Genomic DNA, 17,430 nt, shown 5'->3' with positions numbered 1-17,430 from the left:
GTGATCATATCATTATTTCCCCCTACTATATGTTGTCAAAACCTAACTCTAATCCCGTATTGGTTAAATATCTCACTCGAGTACTGGTTGAATATTCTTGCACTTTCACATCTTTTGCTCAGTCTGAGCTTGTGACTCGGCCCTGAACACCTTCTGAACTTTAGCTGTTGACTGAGCTGAATAAGCTCAGCAGAGAGTTGGTTTGTTAGTTTAGTAAATGGATCAGGTCAGGCTCACCTTTTTTCTATGAATGGCTGAGTCATATGGGACTTGTTGCCTATGTGTGATGTATGCAGGGTAGAACGTGACCAAATTAAATAAAATACAGGTCCTTCTAAAAAAAATTAGCATATTGTAATAAAGGTAATTATTTTCCATAATGTAATGATAAAAATGAAACTTTCATATATTTCATATTCATTGCACACCAACTGAAATATTTCAGGTCTTTAATTGTTTTAATACTGATGATTATGGCATACAGCTCATGAAAACCCAAAATGCCTGTCCCAAAAAATTAGCATATCATGAAAAGGTTCTCTAAACAAGCTATTAACCTAACCATCTGAATCAACGATGTAACTCTAAACACCTGTAAAAGATTCCTGAGGCTTTTAAAAAGTCCCAGCCTTGTTCATTACTCAAAACCGCAATCATGGGTAAGACTGCCGACCTGACTGCTGTCCAGAAGGCCATCATTGACACCCTCAAGCAAGAGGGTAAGACACAGAAAGAAATTGCTGAACGAATAGGCTGTTCCCAGAGTGCTGTATCAAGGCACCTCAGTGGGAAGTCTGTGGGAAGGGAAAAGTGTGGCAGAAAACGCTGCACAACGAGAAGAGGTGACCGGACCCTGAGGAGGATTGTGGAGAAGGGCCGATTCCAGACCTTGGGGGACCTGCGGAAGCAGTGGACTGAGTCTGGAGTAGAAACATCCAGAGCCACCGTGCCCAGGCGTGTGCAGGAAATGGGCTACAGGTGCCGCATTCCCCAGGTCAAGCCACATTTGAACCAGAAACAGCGGCAGAAGCGCCTGACCTGGGCTACAGAGAAGCAGCACTGGACTGTTGCTCAGTGGTCCAAAGTACTTTTTTCGGATGAAAGCAAATTTTGCATGTCATTCGGAAATCAAGGTGCCAGAGTCTGGAGGAAGACTGGGGAGAAGGAAATGCCAAAATGCCAGAAGTCCAGTGTGAAGCACCCACAGTCAGTGATGGTCTGGGGTGCCATGTCAGCTGCTGGTGTTGGTCCACTGTGTTTTATCAAGGGCAGGGTCAATGCAGCTAGCTATCAGGAGATTTTGGAGCACTTCATGCTTCCATCTGCTGAAAAGCTTTATGGAGATGAAGATTTCATTTTTCAGCACGACCTGGCACCTGCTCACAGTGCCAAAACCACTAGTAAATGGTTTACTGACCATGGTATTACTGTGCTCAATTGGCCTGCCAACTCTCCTGACCTGAACCCCATTAGAGAACCTGTGCAATATTGTGAAGAGAAAGTTGAGAGACACAAGACCCAACACTCTGGATGAGCTTAAGGCCGCTATCGAAGCATCCTGGGCCTCCATAACACCTCAGCAGTGCCACAGGCTGATTGCCTCCATGCCACGCCGCATTGAAGCAGTCATTCATGCAAAAGGATTCCCGACCAAGTATTGAGTGCATAACTGAACATGATTATTTGAAGGTTGGTGTTTTTTGTATTAAAAACACTTGTCTTTCATTGGTGGGATGAAATATGCTAATTTTTTGGGACAGGCATTTTGGGTTTTCATGAGCTGTATGACATAATCATCAGGATTAAAACAATTAAAGACCTGAAATATTTCAGTTGGTGTGCAATGAATCTGAAATATATGAAAGTTTCATTTTTATCATTACATTATGGAAAATAATGACCTTTATCACAATATGCAAATTTTTTGAGAAGGACCTGTACATAATTCATATATTGATCATGCTCTGCAGGTTCAAAGGAGCTTCTATACAGACTGCTGAGGACATTTACTCCAGTAAAAGCCTAGTGGTCATAAAGTAATTCATATAGTTGTTGCAGCAGGGAGTCATTTCATTCCTTCGGCTTTTGCCCTGGACTGAGTGTGTTGTCATGATTGTGTTGAAAGATCACCTCAAGATCGTGGTGCAACGGTCAAACCATATAGACAAATGGAAAAGTTTTCTTGCAACCATAGCACTCTGTTCAGTCAGAAATGTTTCTTATATTAATAATCATAACTTGGGAATTAAAGAATACTTTATCTAAATGAAAGGAAACTCCAAGTCATTATTTAATGTGACAGAAAACTAAAAAGAAAATCTTAAACTATCAAACCAATTTTCAAGTAATAATAAAAACTGAGATGCAATTTTCTATGAGTTCTGATTTTCTTATTTTTTATCTTATTATTGAACTATTATTTCTGATTGAATTAAAAATTTAATTGTATTTTAATAAACATTGTCAATACTTGGTTAAGTTTCCACTTGTACTTAAAAAAAAAGTAATTTCTTTGTTTATAACAAAGTAATACCTGATAATGCCTCTGTACCATTCTGTAATTTAGCTAAAGTCTTTATTTATTTATTTATTTATTTATTTTATTTTTTACTGATACAGCTGTGTAATAGTTTAGCTTCAATATGATGGGGTCATTGATTTAACTAGCTCATAAGTATTGTGATTTTCTTGAAATTTATAAATAATATGAATAACTTCAGTTTAATACATCGGTGTTTCCCCTACCATTATACAAGCAGAGCACCCTGCCTTGTCAACAGATTGGAGCACCCTGACTATGGAGTCGACGCCCCCCTCGTTAAATTGGTGTAGATAACCCCAATGCTTATTGAATGTAACTAGTCAGTCAATAGTTCTTAATAAAAAAAAATTGTTTTTTTAACATCATTACAAAAACAACCATCATTGGCTACATAAGTTTTTAAGGATAAGGTTTTATTGAAGAAATTTTGAACTCTAATTAAGGTCATAACTTAATTGTATTATAAATTTGCATACCAGACCCTTTGGACTGAAGATAACAAATCAATTTCAAGTTTATTTATGAAGTACATTGAAAAACAAACAAATGAAAAGAATTAATACATTTTGTAAAATCACATACAAAAACCAATAAGTAATTTTAGGGGGCCGAGATGGGGTAGAGCAAGACAGCCGACCTGGGACCCAAAAGCCCCAGGCTCACTCCCCAACCATTCCCACATGTCGTGGTGTCTCTGAGCAAGACACCCAATCCCCAATCGCTCCCCGGGCGCCCACATAGCTGCCCACCGCTCCACTGGGTTCATCCCAGGTGCAATGGGTTAAATGCAGGAAACCAATTTTGCCATTGTATGGGAACATACAATAATGACAACACATTGCACTTTACTTTATATAGCGCTAAGTCACACCAGAAGTTGTCTCAGGACACTGAACAAAAACATTCATATACATAAAAACTTATTTACCGTAGTAACATTATTTATCTAAGGTAGGGTAGTCAGCAAATTGCATTGAGTCTTCACTTCGTTGCAGTCGCCCATCTTGAGCAAGCACAAATGCAACAGTAGAGAGTAAAAACTCCTTCATAATGGGAAGAAATCTCCAGCAGAACCAGGCTCAGGACAAGTGGCCATCTGCTTCAACTGGCTGGGTTTGAGAGGACAGGAAGGAAAGACGGGACACAGAGTGGCAGGTCCAGAATGGAGGTGAGCCGGTCCCTCTCTAGGAGGAAAGACAAAAAAAAACATGTTAGGATAGAAATAATTACAAATATAAACTATTCTGTGGTATTAATTTGTAACTTTTCATTTGATAAAATGAGGTCAATTTGCCCTCTATTAGTCTAACCCTATAGCAGCATAGGAAAAAGGATAGTTCAGGAAACCAAGCCAACCCTAACGAGGATTAATCTAAAAGGAAAGTCTTAAGCCGAGTCTTAAAACTGGACAATGTATCAGCCTCACAAACAGAAACTGGAAGTTGGTTCCACAAGAGAGGAGCCTGATAACTGAAAGATCTTCCTCCCATTCTGCTTTTGGAAACTAGGAACCACAAGTAAACCAGCAGTCTGAGAGCGAAGTGCTCTGTTAGGAAAATATCCTATAAACTCTCATTAAAACTCTGACAGCACAATAAAGTGCAATAAAATAGGCAAAAAAAACCAAACTAAAGCAGAGAAAGACATAAAAGATCTGATCGATGTCAAACTAAAATTAAAAGTCTGTGTGAAAAGTGAGTTTTAGGTGAGATTTTGAAGACTGAATAGACCTGTGGTGCAAATATTAAGGGGCAGGATGTTCCATAGTCTGGGGGCTGCAAAATTTTATAATTGAGCCTTCAGCTGCACTAAGAGGATCAATGTCAATTTATTGATTATAGCACATAAAAACAAAAGTTAACCAAAGTGCTTCACAATTTAGTCAAATTTTTTAAATTTAATAATAACAAGAAAATATGTCTTGTCACTAAGGAAACACAAAGTTAACAATAAAATACAATACACAACAAGAAGTAAAATCAGCTTTGGTTGATTCTGAAATTCTACCTGGATCAAACACCAAGGAACAAAGATGTCTTGAGCAGATATTTAAAAGTCTCAGTGGTCTTTAAATGATCAGGTAAATTATTCGTTTTAAACTTGAAATATACCTCCAACTTCACCCTCATTTAGACATGTTGAAGGTATATTTCATGCTTCAAAGAACAAATATTAAAAAAACTGTCAGTGATGCATTCAGCTCCTTAAGTGGTTTCAGTCTCGTTTGTTCAGTCAAGATTCAACTCTGTACACAACAACCTGAATATGAAACCTGATCAGAGCAGCTACAGATCAATTTGAGTTAAACATCCTATGTGGCTGTGTGCATTGTTTCTATTTTTATTTAGTTATGTGTGTGTATCCAGTTACCGCCGTCCTTAAAGGAACAGAGATTATTTGGCCAGATGAGTCCAGTTAGGAAGAGTTATGGCTCAAATGGTCAATTCAAATTTGTTGTGCATGGTTGTTGTTGTTGTTGTTTTTTCTTTATTATAACTTGCTAAGTTGCTCCTGCCTCTTATGAGCTATCTTCTGTGTTCAGCTGTAGGCTAAGGGCTCTTTAATAAAATAGTAAATGGACTGTACTTATATAGCACCTTTCTATCTTATCAAGTACTCAAAGCTCTTTACAACATAATCTGTGCCTCATTAACCTCCACACACACATTCATACAGCACTATTCTACATCTTTACAAAGATAAACAAATCCATCTGCAGAGACTAATCAGAGCTTTAGATCACATTCATACACTGATGGGACACACATCAGAGACAATGAGGGGTTCAGTGTCTTGCCCAAGGACACTTCAACATCTGACTGCTGGTGGACTCGAACCCCCAACGCTCCCATTGGAGAATGACCGCTCTAACCAGTCAGCCACAGCTGCCCCATAAAGCCATTCCATGAAAGGCCTCACAGACTAACTAGCCAGTCTTTAAGCAGCCTCTGGCCTCTCACAAGTCATTGATGGAGCTGGACACTTTATGTACAGTACATCTGTCAGAAATGAGGAGCATCGCTGAACTAAAAGAGGTGTGATGGAAAACCCAGCTGCATTGACTTGGAGCAAAACATGATGAATAACTTGGTTTAGCAATTCTTTTTAAGAATCCAAAGCTGGCTTGCCTTTTCACATGTTGACTGTTTTGTATCTGTTACTGCCTCGCTTCACAGCACACACAAGTGAATCTGGTGAGTTATCTTCAGTCCTCCTTGTTGCCTCGATCCGTTCAGAAATCACACTGAGGTGGCTAGAATGCATCGAAGTCCTGGCTTGAGGTGTGTTGTAAAATAATCCTATCTAAACTCATTTTACTTGGTTAGCAGTGCATATTTGGCTGGTGAAAAACCTCTGATAGGTTTTTGTGTCTTTGTTGCCTATTCAGTGATTTGTCTACTCTGAGTGAAATACAGGGTGAGGAGAACAATTTGACAGGATCTAAATAAACAGAGAACTTCTGTTCTGCCCAAAGTTCCAGGAGAAAAAGAATAAGATACAGTAAATGGAGGAGCTGTAGTTTTCTATCAGATGGGATCATGTTGCAATGGCTTCAACGAAGGTGAAGGTGTAGAACCAACAGAGTTTTATGATTGTACACATGTAGTCTAGACTTCAAGTGATGGGGTGGGCTGATTGCTTTGAAGATGCAGTCAATACACAGTTTTGTTTAGGTCGTAGTGATAAAGTGAGTTCATGTTAAAGATTCTTTACTAAATAAGAGTAAACATTTCTTGTAGCATTTGCAACAAACTTTACAAGAAAGTCTGAAAACTTTCATTAAATAAACGTAAGGCTCGAAAATCAAAGCACAAATTAATAAAATTTAAAAAAAACAAGCGTAGAAAGAAGAAAAAGTCTGAGCAGGAACTCAATATCAGAGTCGGAGAGGTTTTATTGTCATTGCAGCTACGTACAAGTACATATTGACATGAAACAGTGTTCCCCAGGATCACGTGCAACATAGAACATAACGTGCAAAACAAAACAAGACACGGTGCAGATACACGATAGAACAATAAATACAAACAGACCTATATTAAATGCAAAAAGACATCTAACCTAATGTAAACAAGTAATTAAGAGACGAGACTAGAGACACATGATATGATTGAGTACTGAGGAAGATAGCTTGTCTGATGAAGATGGGAGTGATTTTTCCCAGGATTGAAGGTCATTTCAATTTGTGTGTTGTGCAAGAAAACTTATTGTGTCCCAAGCATGTGTGGAAAATATACAGTAGATTGATCATTTTACGAAGTTGCCATAAAGACTGAATTCATTGGTAATTTTTTTTAGGCATAATAGACACTTCTGTCCTTTCCCAATCCGTGGTCTCCTCTCATCTCCATCCCCAACCTCGCTCACCTTCCAACCATCTCTCCAAACGCCCAACTTGCAGCAATTCATGTTTCTCACAGCACACTCTTATTTTGTATTTGCCTCATGCAGGGCTTATTTATACAGCACTAAGCACAACAACAAACTGTTTACAAGCAGAAAGCCATCTTAACGAGCACTAATCTCAGCTACCACTTTGTGTTCAATTGCATTTTATACACCACAAGTCCTGCAGATGAAACATCTTCCAATGAAACGGGCTTCAGGCACAGAAATGTGTGCTGCTGCTAATCCTGCTAGCTGAGAGGCTTATTATTATTCCTTCATATCTGCAAGTCCAGTGGATCAACATAAAGGGAGATGCATGTACTCTGGCAGTAAAGCAGAGCTTACCTGTAGTCATAGTTTCCACTTTATAACTATTTCAAAATTAACTACAGTTGCAGAGCATCTTCCTTTATTGCTCAAATTTTTTTTTTAAAGATTTTCTATTATTTTTGTGGGAGGAGGGACATGGTTTAGAGAGGCACTGTTAGAAAACAACTTGACATGTTTCTACAAGATTGGGGGGTTAAAACAACTGCGGCAGCAGTAACTCAAACTGTGTTCATCCCTTCACCACACTGCAGCAAACAAACATCAGCGTTTAAACAGCTGAGAATCTCAAGATTGTATGTTGTTTTAAGTTTTTATTTAAAAAATAAGAGCTAAACTAAAATCTCATACCTGTTTAATATAGCACATATCACATTCTGCTGGATTCCCCTGGAAAGTAGGTCAAAAAACAAACATCACAATGCTGCTGTGCATGCCAATCTATAAATGTGCAGCAGTTCAGACTTGTTCTCTGGTAGAAGCGCTTTGTTGTGAGAACACACCAGGTCTCCCTTTCATGAATAAATGAATTTCGCAGATTCAGTTGCCATCAGAATGACAAAGCTTTGAAAACAAAAACTAAATAAAGATGAACCAAGCATTTTTGCCTACTTATGCTGTACAATGGTGAAGCCATGATATTCAGTTTGCAGGATGCCATGTTGTTTTTGTTTTTTAAAGCCAGAGTCACGTCAGATGCTGGGCTTTAGGCTCCGCCTCTTCACTTGTATACAATCATTAAATAACTAAACATATTGGACAGTTTATGGTTTAACAAATGACTAAGGTAAGAACTTTGTGAATCAACAGAAGTCAGCACCTGGAAGAAATTATGAGATGTATTTTTTGTTTTATTCAGGAAAATGTCTCATTTGTTTACATAGACAAACTTATACTGACGTCAGCCTGCAGGGCGGCTTCAATTTTCACATTCTGTTCCTGTGTCCAGTTTGCTACACTGCCTGGCCAAAAAAAAAGTTCACACATTAATATTTCGTTGGATCACCCTTAGCTTTGATTACAGCATGCATTTGCTGTGGCATTGTTTCATTAAACTTCTACAATGTCACAAGATCTATTTCCATCCAGTGTTGCATTAATTTTGGGCGGCTGTGGCTGAGTGGTTAGAACAGTCGTCCTCCAATGCAAGAGTTGGGGGTTAGAATCCACCAGCAGTCACATGCCCAAGTGTCTCTGGGCAAGACACTGAACCCCTCGTTGCCTCTGATGTGTGTCCCATCGGTGTATGAATGTGATAAAGCTCTGATTAGTCTTTTTAGAATGATTTGTTCAATTAGCTTTGTAGAGATCTAGTAGAGTGCTGTATGAATGGGTAAATGAGGACACAGATTGTGGTGTAAAGAGCTTTGAGTATCTTGATCAGATAGAAAGGTGCTGTATAATACAATCCATTTAATTTTTCACCAAGGTCTTGCATTGATGACTAGGCACTAGACATGATGGGTGCATCACTTCATTTGCCTTTTTTCTTACCCCGATGCACCCATCACTCTGGAACAGGGTAAATCTGGACTCATCAGACCACATAACCTTCTTCCATTGCTCCAGAGTCCAATCTTTATGCTCCCTAGCAAATTGAAACTTTTTTTTTCTGGTTATCCTCACTGATTAGTGGTTTTCTTAAGGCTACACAGCTGTTCAGTCCCAATCCCTTGAGTTCCCTTCACATTGTGCATATGGAAATGTTCTTACTTTCATTATTAAACATAGCCCTGAGTCTAAAAAAGTTAAATCTGGTCCTCTGGACATGATGTCCAGAGGACCAGATTTAACTTTTTTAGATTTTTCTACCTGGATTATTGAGCATGCATCAGGACATAGCCCTGAGTGCTGCTGTTGTTTTTCTTCGATTTGATTTCACCAAACGTTTTAAGTGATCACCGAGCACGATCATTCAGGATTTTTTTTCCGGCCACATTTCTTCCTCTAAGCCATTGGGTCCCCACTTTCCTTCCAGTTTTTAATAATGCGTTGGACAGTTCTTAACCCAGTTTTAGTAGTTTCTGCAATCTCTTGTTTATGTTTTCTCTGCTTGATGCCAATGATTTGACCCTTCTCAAACAGACTGACATCTTTTCCACGACCACGTGATGAGTCTTTCAACATGGTTGTTTAAGAAATGAGAAGCAACTCATTGCACCAGTTGGGGTTAAATAACTTGTTGCAGCTGAAATATAATCACCCATGCAGTAATTATCCAATAGGAGGCTCGTACCTGTTTGCTTAGTTAAATCCAGGTGGCAACTTTTTTTGGGGCCAGGCAGTGTATATGTACAGTCTATGCGTACAACACAGTAACTTATGCAACAGCTCTGTAATTTACCTGTTTTTCTCCCACTTACAGGGTCATTCGTTTCATGGTTAGCCATGTCAAATACTTGCTGGGTCTTCGGATTGAAGTGAGCGGCTGGGAACATCTGCAGACAGAAGGTCCATATGTCATCATCTCCAACCACCAGAGCTCTCTGGATGTTTTGGGTTGGTACTGGAACACTTTTTAAGACAAAACATTTGTTTTAGATTGATTTCAGCTGAACGTCTTTTTAGGAGTGTAAACATTAATTATAACTTTTAAAATTTTAAGGGAAAGTTTACATCTTTGACCTGTACGACAGTCATTGCTATTAGCCATATGTACAGTGAGGAAAATAAGTATTTGAACACCCTGCAACTTTGCACGTTCTCTCACTTAGAAATCATGGAGGGGTCTGAAATTTTCATCTTAGGTGCATGTCCACTGTGAGAGACATAATCTAAAAAAAAAATAATAATCCAGAAATCACAATGTAATTTTTTTTAAATAATTTATTTTTGTGTTACTGCTGCAAATAAGTATTTGAACACCTGTGAAAATCAATGTTAATATTTGGTAAAGTAGCCTTTGTTTGCAGTTACAGAGGTCAAACATTTCCTGTAGTTTTTCACCAGGTCTGCACACACTGCAGAAGGGATTTTGTCCCATTCCTCCACACAGACCTTCTCTAGATCAGCTAGGTTTTTGGGCTGTTGCTGAGAAACAGAGTTTGAGCTCCCTCCAAAGATTTTCTATAGGGTTTAGGTCTGGAGACTGGCTAGGCCACTCCAGAACCTTGATATGCTTCTTACAGAGCCACTCCTTGGTTATCCTGGCTGTGTGCTTTGGGTCATTGTCATGTTGGAAGACCCAGCCTCGACCCATCTTCAATGCTCTAACTGAGGGAAGGAGGTCCCCAAAATCTCGCAATACATGGACCCGGTCATCCTCTCCTAAATATAGTGCAGTCGTCCTGTCCCATGTGGAGAAAAACACCCCCAAAGCATGATGCTTCCACCCCCATGCTTTACAGTAGGGATGGTGTTTTTGGGATGGTACTCATCATTTTTCGTCCTCCAAACAGGGCGAGTGGAATTAAGACCAAAAAGTTCTATTTTGGTCTCATCTGACCACATAACTTTCTCCCATGACTCCTCTGGATCATCCAAATGGTCATGGACAAACTTAAGACGGGCCTGGACGTGTGCTGATTTAAGCAGGGGAACCTTCCGTGCCATGCATGATTTTAAACTATGACGTCTTAGTGTATTACCCACAGTAACCATGGAAACAGTGGTGCCAGCTCTATTCAGGTCATTGACCAGCTCCTCCCGTGTAGTTTTGGGCTGATTTCCTCACCTTTCTTAGGATCATTGATACGCCACGAGGTGAGATCTTGCATGGAGCCCCAGTCCGAGAGAGATTGACAGTCATGTTTAGCTTCTTCCATTTTCTAGTAATTGCTCCAACATACCTGGATTATTGAGCATGCATCAGGATAAATTGCTCCAACAGTTGATCTTTTTTCACCAAGCTGCTTGGCAATTGTCCCGTAGCCCTTTCCAGCCTTGTGGAGGTCTACAATTTTGTCTCTGGTGTCTTTGGGCAGCTCTTTGGTCTTAGCCATGTTGGTAGTTGGAGTCTAACTGATTGTGTGGGGTGGACAGGCGTCTTTATGCAGCTAACCACCTCAAACAGGTGCTTCTAATATAGAGTAATAAGTAGAGTGGAGGTGGACTTTTTAGAGGCGGACTAACAGGTCTTTGAGGGCCAGAATTGTTGCTGATTGGCAGGTGTTCACATACTTATTTGCAGCAGTAACACACAAATTATTTAAAAATCATACATTGTGATTTGCAGATTTTTTTTTTTTTTTTTTAGATTGTCTCTCACAGTTGACATGCACCTAAGATGAAAATTTCAGACCCCTCCATGATTTCTAAGTGAGAGAACTTGCAAAGTCAAAGTATTTGAACAGCCCTGCGGCTGTTCAAATACTTGTTTTCCTCACTGTAGCCTTCATGTGGACATGGAATAAGCCTACTGCTTAAATACTTCATGCTTACTGTTTGTGTGATCAAAAATACCCACACAAATGGAAATATATCTTTATGCCGATGGTTATATTTCCCTAAATAGGTGTAGATTTCTTTAACATCAGACTCAATATGAGTGTAAAACATGGCTGAAAGATTAAGGAAAGGTGCGACCCAGATATTTTTCACCCCAAAACAGTTTGACTTGTGTTTATTTCATCTCAGTTTATTGAGCACACATCTCTGATTCAGTGGTTTATTTCATTCATTTACATTTAGCTAACTAAACAAAATTGGTGACGTCAGAGTTACAAATAGAATGTAAAGTTAGTGCTTGGCATTATGTTGGAGATATTCAAAATATTGAGCATTTTCCCTTGTGCTGTTAAAAAAATGACTCGCATATATTGAGTATAAATGTTATTGGCTATTTTGTGTCTGACTTTGTCTAATTTGATAGCTGTTTAGCTTTTCCTATTTTCTTCAAATGCACCATAGCTCATTTCCCTTCTATTCTGAAAACATTGGTCCACCCCAACTGATTGAGAAAACTGCTACAGGATCTGCCTTTATGGTTTGAAAGCAAAACTTATTTTCCATTATAATATGTCGTTTAACTTCAGTCTCCCCAGAATTCTTCTGCTGGAGTTCTGATGAGCGTTAGGAGACATCATATTTTTCCAGTTTTAGCTTCTTTTCATTGGTCAAAGTTCTAAAGGATGGACATTTTTGGTCAAAGAACCAGAGGCTGGACTTGTTAGTCAGTGCCACCATCTGACAGGAAGTTATGCTATCAGCTTAAATTTTTTGACTTCCCTTGCTGCTGTCTTGTAGCATTTCGAAGTGTGTTTTGAGCACTAATCTTTATGCATCATGAATCAGTTTCTAAAGCTCCGGTTCAGAATGTGCTGTATTTCTTTCAAACCTAAGTAGTCTATAAACCGCAATGTCCATGCTCAATAATCCAGGTATACAATCAAACATTTTTCAGTCAGGTCATCTGGACAGTTTCTTTTTTTGTGCTGTAACGTTTCACCCTCGGTCCGGAAGGCTTCATCAGTCAAGGAAACGCACAACAAAACGTTGGTTACGTGCTGTAACCCCAGATTCTATGAGTATAGGCGTAGCCCTTTAAGAGCTGTCGCTTAGTGGGTTTATCCTGTAATGCGAAGCATTGCACTGAAAAATTTAGTCCACACCCACCTGCTGTGTGGGCCCCACCCGGTCAGTATAAATTACGTTAAGAGCGGGTAATCGGCTCCCAAATAGCTTTTTCTTCAGCCATTTAGGAGCCAGTGAGGCCAGACACTTAAAGGGCTACGCCTATACTCATAGAATCTGGGGTTACAGTACGTAACCAACGTTCTATTTCGGATAGGCTTAGCCCTTTAAGAGTTGTCGCTTAGTGGGTTAAGGGCAAAGGAGATGTGGTCCTCGCCTCACTGGGTCCATTCGAACACCATACGAAGCGGCAGCTTGCCCAAAAAAACGTCTCGTCACTCAGCTCTCCATGTGCGTAATTCTGCATTGCGTAATTATGTGTACCATGCACAGACGCATGCTGTGTAGTTATGCGTTCTGAGTGCATGAACGCCCCGGAAACTTTCAACGGGGAAAGGAAGATACTGAAAAAGGGCCATGAATCAACAGATTCATGGCTGAACAGTATAGACAGATTAATAATAACAAATGAACTGATTATTAATCAAATGAACTGATTGGTAACAATAGTCATGAACTGATTAGTGACAATAGAACCAAAATAACAGACACAACTTGTGACTGATAACACATCTCACACTGTGAAGCATGCAGACAGATGTGAGCTTAAACAGAGTTCCATGAAAACAACAATATTCATTCTGTTAGAGCACTAAGGACAGAATGTGTCATGGAACGGGCCGTCACATCACGTAGATAAGAGCGAATGAATGAGCGGGGTGTTGACCACGCGGCCGCAGTGCAAATGTCCTGCATTGTCATACCATATGCAAGGCAGTCGAAGATGCGATACCCCTGGTCGAGTGTGTCCTGAGGTTGACAGGAGGCTCTAAATCTGATGCTCTGTAGGCTTCAGAAATGGCCTCATACAGCCAGTGTGACAAGCGCTGGGTGGATAACGGGCGACCTGCAGATGCATCACTATAATGCACAAACAAATGTTGAGTTTGACGCATTGCAGCTGTGTGCGCTATGCAACACGTCAACGCCCGCACAGGACAGAGAAGATGGAAAGATGCTTCTTCTTCTGATTTGTGGCGGGAGGGGGAAAACCCCTCTAACGATATCACTCTTGATTTAAAAGAGCTCGTGATGTTTTTAGGCATAAAAGCTGGATTCGGTATTGGATCAGCTGAGCTGCCGTCAGCCTGAATTCTGAGACATGACGGAGTGACAGAAAGGGCAGATAAATCGCTCACCCTCTTAGCGGATGTTAAAGCCAGCAGCAGGGCTGTTTTAAGAGACAAGAATTTAATTGGAACCTGATTCAGTGGCTCGAATGGAGCTTTGATCAGGGCCTGCAGGACCAGCGTTAAATCCCACTGTAGAGCAAGTGGGTGTGAAACAGGCCCGCATCTCTGTACACCATTTAAAAAAAAACGCTTCATCAGCAGATGATTAAAAGCTTTTCTGTCCCCGAAACCTTCGTGACAGGAAGAGAGGGCTGCAGTGTATGTTTTAATCGTGCTGAACGCCAAATTTCTGTCCATCAGCTGCTGCAGAAAGGACAGCACGCTGCCTAGTGGACATGAGGTGGCCTCTACACCTTTCTCTGTACACCTTTTAGAAAACGCTTCATCAGCGGATGATTAAAAGCTGTTCTGTCTCCGAAAAACCTTTGTGACAGGAAGAGATGGCTGCAGCATACGTTTAATCGTGCTGAACGCCAAATTTCTGTCAATCAGCTGCTGTAGAAAGGACAGCATGCCTCCTAATGGACATGAGGTGGCCTCTACACCTTTCTCTGTACACCAGCACTGAAAAACTGTCCACTTTGATGTGTACAGCGCTGTGGTGGATGCAGCACGTGAATCCTGAATTGTGCGCACTACATCTTGCGGGAGACCCATCCTCTCTAAGCGAATCTGCTCAGCGGCCAGACCCACAGGTGCTGGCCTATTTCTGGGTAACTCCTGATCGCCCCTCCCACCTGGAGGAGAGCGTCCTCCCTCCACGGCAGTTTCCACGGGCGCCCCGATAACAGGTGTCGTTGAACTGGGAACCATGTTGCGTTCACGCGCTCGGGAGCCACCAGGAGAGCGGTCAATCCCTTCTCCTGAACTCTGTTCAGAAACCGTAATATCAGAGGAGGTGGGGGGAACGCGTAAAGAAGTGTTTTGGGCCATGGTCTGTGAGCAAACACGTCCACCTCCAGCAGTGGTTTGTCTCGCGGGCTCAGTGAAAACCATAGTTGACAATGAGCGTTTTCTCGTGTTGCAAACAGGTCCACAGCCACTTGCCAAATTTCTGCCACGTCTGGGCCATCAGATCGAGGTGGAGGGTCCACTCCCCGTGACGCGGACCGCCCCTGGACATCACATCTGCCCCTTGTTCAGAACACCGGGGATGTACACTGCTCTGATGGAGAGTAGATTTGGTGTGCCCAACACAGTAGTTTTCTCGCAATGTGTAACCTTTGGGCTGAGCGCACATAACTTTATAACTGAAGTGTGGGGCTGGCGTAGCAGAGCGGGGAGACGCTGCTGCAGCCGTGGAACGTCTTGAAAATGGTCCCAAACAGCACGTCAGTCGTTGATGGGGACCCTCCAGCAAAAAAAAAAAAACCCTTCTGCAGCTCCTCCGAGAGGGAGGTGGAGTGACGGGCCAGGTGGACCTCTGGAAAACCTTGTCCTCCGGCTGCGATGCGAGACCGGCAGACAAGAGAAGAGGTGCACAGGTTGAGGATGACGTCAGCTGCCTTGTAGAGGGAGCGCTACGTCCCCTCCAGCCTCTTGAACGTTGTACGCCAGCAGCGTAAAGTATTGTTCGCTGCGGCCGTCTGGAACGCACACTGGTGAGCTCGGTTAGAGAGCGATGTCACCGTCTGGTCATGCTTACCCGGAGGCACAGGACGCTGGTCCAACCTGGACATCTTTGCTCTGAAAGCCTCTGCCAGGCTTGGCTCCATGGGGGCACCGAGGGAATTTCCGCTTGGTGAAACCCCTCCACTCTGGTGAATGTGGGAACCGGCGCCCTTATTCTACCAGGACCGGCTGCGGCCTCGTCCCAGTAGGATGTCACTGCTGGGAAACAAGGCCAGATGGGATCAGGACGGCAAGCCGGAATGGAGCCCAGAAACCTTCCCGCTAGATCATCCGATCTGGGCGGGGGGAGGAGAGGGATGGAAAAAGTCCCTTCATGTCAGCCGCCTCCTGGATTATGCTGGGCAGCTCCAGAGGAAGGCACCGACGGCTGGGAGCGGTGTGGTTGCCGATGCGAATCAGGGGGGGGGGGGGGGGTGAGCATTCGCTCAGCCCCCCTCGTTCCGACACTACGCTCAGTAGGAGGGAGTGAGCAGCGGGGGGCTGCTGCCGACGTCGCCTGTCCCGGAGGAACCATCCGATTTGCTCCGAGAGTTGGCGATAAAAGGAAAATTACAAGATGGCGTCATCCAGCGTGTAGCGACCTGCCACTGAGAAATACTCTTTGGTGCTTACCTTGAAACAAGACTTCTCGTCTGCTTCTCCTCGGGGAGGAGAACTCACCGGGACGGCAGGAGGTTGACTTGGCAGGGCCACAGGCAGTCTTAACAAAGGTTGGTCAAGCTAGACAACTTCCCTCCTTCATTCTTCTGACAGTGCTATTAGCTTGCTGAAGAAAAATGGGAGCCGATTACCCACTTTTAACGTAATTTATATGGACCGGGTGGGGCCCACACAGCAGGTAGGTGTTGACTAAATTTTTCAGTGCAATGCTTCACATGACGGGATAAACCCACTAAGCAACAGCTCTTAAAGGGCGAAGCCTATACGAAATAGAACTGATTCTTCCCCCAACAACTTACTCCAAAGTGGAACAAACCAGTTCTGCTTGTGATAAGATGGTCTCTTTGGTACGCCCCCTCCTCCATTGCCGGCCCTCTTCCTTGTTGACAGTCTTGTCAAACTGGTTGAAAACAACAAAGTCCATGCTCAATAATCCAGGTATACAATCCAACATTTTTCAGTCAGGTCAGGTTTGTCGAAGTCTAAGATCGAAGGCGAAACATTCAGCACAAAAAAAGAAACCGTCCAGATGACCTGACTGAAAAATTTTGGGCTAAGTAGTCTATAATGACTGATCTATATCTGACTTTGGTTGCTAACCTAAATCTGGTCATTGAACTGGGCTATGGTGTCAGGTGTTTTGCTTACCGTACTTGCCGCCTTTCACCTTGCACTGCCATATAAGCCGTATGAGTCCAAAAATGTCTAATAAAGTGGGGAAAAAACATAAATAAGTTTCTTCGCCATAAGTTTCTTCGCCATACAAGTCGTATCTATTATGCATCATCATTGACACATCACGTTTGTTATTCATCACCGCTGACCACCTGGAATTGTGGGCCGGTGTTATGCCAAAAATCAATTGGCTGCCAAATGGCGGCCGCCGGAGCGTGCACAGGAGGACTTTAACAAGAATTTAACAAGATTAACACTTTAATATAATTTCGAGCAAACAAATAATTGTTTTTAAGGTGTGTCGCAGTTGAACTTTTGCTTAATAAATGCACTTTAACGGTCAAATCGGCTGCATTTCTCCTGGGCGGCGTGGCAAAATGCAGCTGATTTGACGTTTGCTCCAGGAGTTCTGGAGCGAGATGAAGGTGGCTGGTGTGGCAA

At 42.0% G+C, this 17,430-nt stretch overlaps 1 protein-coding gene across 1 annotated transcript in view; it reads left to right on the top strand.

Moving 5' to 3' along the window:
- The window catches only part of agpat2 (1-acylglycerol-3-phosphate O-acyltransferase 2 (lysophosphatidic acid acyltransferase, beta)), a 39,677-nt gene that overhangs the window by 14,187 nt on the left and 8,060 nt on the right, over positions 1 to 17,430 (top strand). The window contains exon 2 of the mRNA XM_037692336.1: positions 9,624 to 9,757. Within this exon, the coding sequence (XP_037548264.1) occupies positions 9,624 to 9,757 (134 nt within the window). The remainder of the gene's footprint in view (positions 1 to 9,623; positions 9,758 to 17,430) is intronic.

The sequence above is a fragment of the Nematolebias whitei genome, chromosome 18 (genome assembly GCF_014905685.2).
Source record: "Nematolebias whitei isolate Nwh7 chromosome 18, NemWhi1, whole genome shotgun sequence".
In the NCBI taxonomy this organism is placed as follows: domain Eukaryota; kingdom Metazoa; phylum Chordata; class Actinopteri; order Cyprinodontiformes; family Rivulidae; genus Nematolebias; species Nematolebias whitei.
Note: the sequence above shows the minus strand (reverse complement) of the source record. Positions and strands in the feature narration are given on the sequence as shown.